This window comes from Penaeus japonicus, unplaced genomic scaffold, assembly GCF_977035675.1.
Source record: "Penaeus japonicus unplaced genomic scaffold, GWHDUDI00000001_assembly GWHDUDI00000016, whole genome shotgun sequence".
Lineage (NCBI taxonomy): Eukaryota > Metazoa > Arthropoda > Malacostraca > Decapoda > Penaeidae > Penaeus > Penaeus japonicus.
This window is the reverse complement of record NW_028234418.1, coordinates 39,212,226-39,217,225: the sequence shown is the minus strand read 5'-3', so window position 1 is coordinate 39,217,225 and position 5,000 is coordinate 39,212,226. Positions and strand designations below refer to the sequence as shown.

Below are 5,000 nucleotides of genomic sequence, written 5' to 3'. Positions count from 1 at the left end.
ACAGGTGTGACCAACCATCATCATAGGGTTAAAAGCATTTGCTCTTGAGCCATGGGGGCTGAGACATCTCATAACCAGCTAAGGATCAAATACCACAAATTTCATTTAAGTCAGCCAGTACAATGCAGATATCTCCTTGAGAACATCTCTTTCACAGCACGTTTACATGAGTCAGTAAGAGCATACATGCCCAAGGAATACTTCAGTCTTGTGACCATAAACACTTGTTGATTTATTTGACATTTACTAACTAAGACTGAAGTCTCAAAGAGATGGCTTTGGCTACCCTTTGGAGATGATATTTATCATTATGCTACAAACAGTTTAAGATATAACAACCCTTACTGACTGTGCTGCTGCTGTCTTGCTTTTATCGTGTTAAACCTTAGGTGGTCACTCTAAGTGGGTGAGCTGGCTCTGTCCTGTCCTACATATCTCATAAGAATCAACAAATGTTAATTATAAGTCATTCCTGTCAGAAACCATGACAATATCTGGTTTGTTTGTTAGCTAATTAGTTTTAAAAATCTCTTATAGGACATTTAATTACTCAAATCCACGATTAAACAGCATGCAATGGTAAACATTTCAAGACTGATATTAATGTATCATAGGAAAGAATGGCATAAAACATGTAATAGTTGAGAAACAGAAAACAAAAACTTTTGGAAATTACTGACGTGTTGTGAAGTTTAAATCTGGCAGAAATAGCCTTTATCCAGTCTTCATGGGAGTCATCCACATTTGATAACCATAAATCGATAGGATATCTTGTCACTGGGATAGCAGGAAGCTTCTCTATGGGCATCCCAGCTAAAATATTTATATCTATAATAAAGAAGAAAAGAAAAGAAATTTAGATAAATCATTGGTAAAGGCATACCTGCACCAACCACAGCCTGGTCAGCATTCTCAATATTATCACAAGAATAATCATTCATACGCAAACAAAAATACATGTTAGTAATTAGCCCATTGCGTACTGGTCTCATGACATACATGACGCAGCTCTGATCATGATGTACATAACATTCAGGGATTTTGGACTACTGTGTTATTTTATTGCACTATGAGTAATGAGTGAGTGATGATGACAATTGCAGTCATAATTACTATAGCTGCCATAATATTAATTAAGCAAAATGGGTTTCACCTAACATCCAAAACATAGATGGCACCACTTTCTTCTAGTACCAGCAGGAGAGAGAGCCTTGAACGGCACCCATCCCTGGCACATTGCAAGTTACAAACCTCTTGCACTAAAGTAATGCAGATGAAGGGTGTGCAGGCAGAACGAGAAGAGGAAGGTAACTCAAACCATGCCATATGTCAACAATGTGCCCCTGTGCCAGTAGGGATGCCTTTTACTGTGGCACTCAAAGTCATAAGCACAATTTTCCTTCCTCTTCATGTAATCCTCATTGTGGATGGTTATATGTTTCATATTCATTCATAAGTACATAAATACGAAAAAATAAAGTTGCATTTTGTCTTCCCATAAAACAGTAAAACTTCCAACACATAACTATAAAAATAATGATGAGCTGCTATGGATTCTAAACTACAATTTAAGTCAACTGCAGCACTCATAGAGCCTATGATATAACAGATACAAGTTTCTAAATACAGTAAAACACACAAATATTAAAACATAAAAAATGGCTCTAGTGACTAAAAGAGAGTGGGAAAAGTCAAGGTATGTTGCGTGAAGCTGCCTTGCTCTGAAATAAACCCATCCTAGAGACTGAGCAAGCACATCTATCCAAGGTACGCAATGGGTTAAAGTACATTACATACACAGGTAATCTAAATTTCTCAGATTCTTCAGAACATCCTGAGAGCAAACTGGAGACTCAGCAAAGGATTTTCCAAAGGCAATATAAAGATGCTCCAGCTTCTTGTGGGGAATCAGCAGGGAAAGATTACCCAGGGAACCCATAAACTTGGTCAACCTGCATCTGCAACACAAACAGAAAGATACAGAACAATAAGAAAGGCAGGGAAAGTGAGTGAAAAGCAGAAGAGAGAAAAGGAGGAGGAGGAGGAGGAGGAGGAGGAGGACGAGGACAACGAGGAGGAGCAGGACGAGGAGGAGGAGGAGGACGACGACGAGGAGAGAGAGAAGGGTAAGCATCATGATGTACATGACAATAGTCATCATGGCATAATTGACTTTGATGGATGTACTATATGCAATAACTTGTATTTAGTGACTGATGATGACAATGGTAATCATAATTACTATGATTGCCATAATATTCAGCAAAGTATGTTTTGTTTAACCCCTAAAGAATGCATCATCTTAAGATCTAACTGAGAAATGCACTTAACAATCACTTCTATCTTATGCAATTGAATATGCACAAAAAAAAAAAAAGTTTTATTTTTTAAATCTACAGGTAAAAATCTTCATTTATGAGACTTGAAAATATAAGTGCACTAATCAATCCGTTTTATGAATTTTAAATATGCACAATCAAATGGGTTGTGCTTTTGGAATCTAATTAAAAATCTATATCAAGAGCATCACAATCATTTCCTAGTACCCAGTGAAGATTAAGTACAATTTGCCCAGTGTCTTCACCTTAGCATTCCTAAATATAAGACACACGTCCTTAAGGGGTTAGACAAAGTGTTACCCAGTGGTGAAAAAGATGGGAACCACTAGTCTGGCTATCTAAGAAGAGAAGGAAGACAGGATTTAAATAAATCCTCTACAGATCTCATACATAAAAATCATACATACCCAGATCCACTTTGAAGAGGCTTTAGATATTCAAGAATCTCATCTGACGAGTCTCCTTCTGGATGTTGCCAGTGATGGTGCAGATTCAATTGGATTTCACAAGTGGTAAACGCAACGTACTGAAGCATTTTTTTCAAATGGGAAACAGAATTAGGATCCTTCTCTATCAATAAATCTATCTGTCTGACTGGAACTTTTTGGAACAGCTGTAGTGAGCTTTTCAGGTGTCCATCTCGAACACTCCACCTGTGAATAGGCATGAGGTTGGCCACCTCTTCCATCATCACTGGGTTACAGTCTGACTCAGTTAAAATTTGTAGCCAATGCTCAGAATCTTTTACTCCAGATTTTTTTAATAAGTCAACTAGCTCTTTAACATGCTTATGCAATGTATTCTCTCCATTATCTTTTAGAAGTCCTACCAAGTGAAATAGAACATTCTGGTAATTGTTTATCTGTAAAGATGAAGGGTCATTGCTGTGAAGGTTTTCCAAGACGGACAGGATGTGTTTTGGTTTTGATATCGAGGTAATCAAAATATTCTCTGATGCAGACACTATTTCTGTTGATATTTTTGATGAAATGTTATTTTTAGCAAGAACTTTTAAAATTCCATTTCTCACATTCTCCAATAAATCCTTGTCTTCCTTTTTAGTAAGAGATCCAACAATTGATAGAGCTGCATAATAATCTTGTATTCCTTTGTGTGGAAAGGAAAACTCCTCACGGTGATTTTTTCCAGTCCTGGTCTTTGTGAGAGTAAAAAAACTAGATAAAACTTCAGCTGAAGGCAACCTCAAACTTTTACATTTATTCTTGAGAACTTCAGTACCAAGGGTACTTACAAGGACTGAATTTTGACACAAAGCTAGAAGACTTTCTTGGTACATCACTTCAAGAAAATCTTCACACTTGCTCATTATTTCTTTTGGATCAAGGTAATGCAAATGAGACTGAAGGCGTGCTACAAGCTTCTTCTTTGTCAGCTTCAAAATTTCCATGTAAAGTGCTGTTGCTGAGTGTAACTGACCAAATGTCTCAGCTGAAAACACCCAAATATAGGTCAAGAACACCAAGTTGAGTGGAAGCCGAAAATGTTCTGATATTTGTGATGAGGACTGAATGTAATTTAAGAGTTCTCTGATATCATGCTTATTTTTTTCTCCGTACTTTAAGTGCTCATGATATCTAATAATAAACTTGGACTGTTCCTCTTTAGGGATACCAGTGATTTTTAGGTGAATTAATGAAGCTCCTTCAGGAAGCATTTGATGAAACTGTTCTACACTCTGTGGTCTAGTTGTAAATAATAATCTTATATTGGGATTCTTCTCTTTGGTGTGCTTCTGCAATATCTCTGTGATCAGTTTCTGTGATGCATTATTCATTTCATCTAAACCATCAATTACAAAAAGCAATTTTGACATTAAAACTGATCTTATTAGGTCATCTTCTTTCATACGTGCAGAAGTCCTTTGAAAAAGGAACAATAAAAGCCCTAAGAAACTTGAAATATGGGGATTCCGACACTGAATATGAAGCAAAAGGTCAAACTCTTGAAGACCACTGATCTTCCTACCACCTGAACACCAATCTGCAATTAAGAGAGAGAGAAGAGTGCTCTTTCCACAACCAGCAACTCCTTCTATGAGGATAACTTTTGGAATTTCCCCATTCTTTTTCATCTCTAGCAGATTCTCTAATCTTGGTTCTTCTCTAAGACTGTCAGCATACTCCTGCACAAACTCAAGCTTTGTGAAGACTGAGGTGACTTTTGGTTTTTTTTCTTTCCATAAAAGAGAACTAGGATCCACATGAGTGTAAAACTCATATTGCTCTTTCAACTCTTCTCCACCTTCAGTCACTAAAAGTTTTCTGAGGAGCTTTCTCTGAGTTTCTAATTCCATCATAAGCCGTTTAGGCTCATCCCGAAAATTGTTGATCATCTTATTAAGTTCTTTCTCTGATGAGGTAACTTCACTATGATCCCTTTCGAATCTCTTACCTGCTAACTCCAACGTCTTGTGAAATAAGAGCCTTAAACCTTCAATCTTGCTCATCATTTCCTGCACATCAATATCTGTGGTTGTTCCATGAACAAGAGAATTCCTCTGATCTTTAATCTGGTAAATAAAATACTCCAGGGTATCACCTGGTGTGGTCCATACATCATCGTCCAATGCAACATCAGGACATGCTGCCCGGATGCACTGGTAAAGTAACGTGATGTCAAAATTTTCTCCAGTGGGATCAG

General features: G+C 37.2%; 1 protein-coding gene across 4 annotated transcripts in view; it reads right to left on the bottom strand.

The window, feature by feature from the left end:
• The window catches only part of LOC122256934 (uncharacterized), an 18,154-nt gene that overhangs the window by 9,953 nt on the left and 3,201 nt on the right, over positions 1 to 5,000 (bottom strand). For all 4 annotated transcript variants that reach the window (XM_043021919.2, XM_043021922.2, XM_043021921.2 and 1 more), the window contains exons 2-4: positions 2,747 to 5,000; positions 1,798 to 1,958; positions 681 to 828 (exon numbers count right to left, since the gene is read on the bottom strand). The exon at positions 2,747 to 5,000 is cut by the window's right edge and continues 600 nt beyond it. In XM_043021919.2, the coding sequence (XP_042877853.2) occupies positions 681 to 828; positions 1,798 to 1,958; positions 2,747 to 5,000 (2,563 nt within the window). The remainder of the gene's footprint in view (positions 1 to 680; positions 829 to 1,797; positions 1,959 to 2,746) is intronic.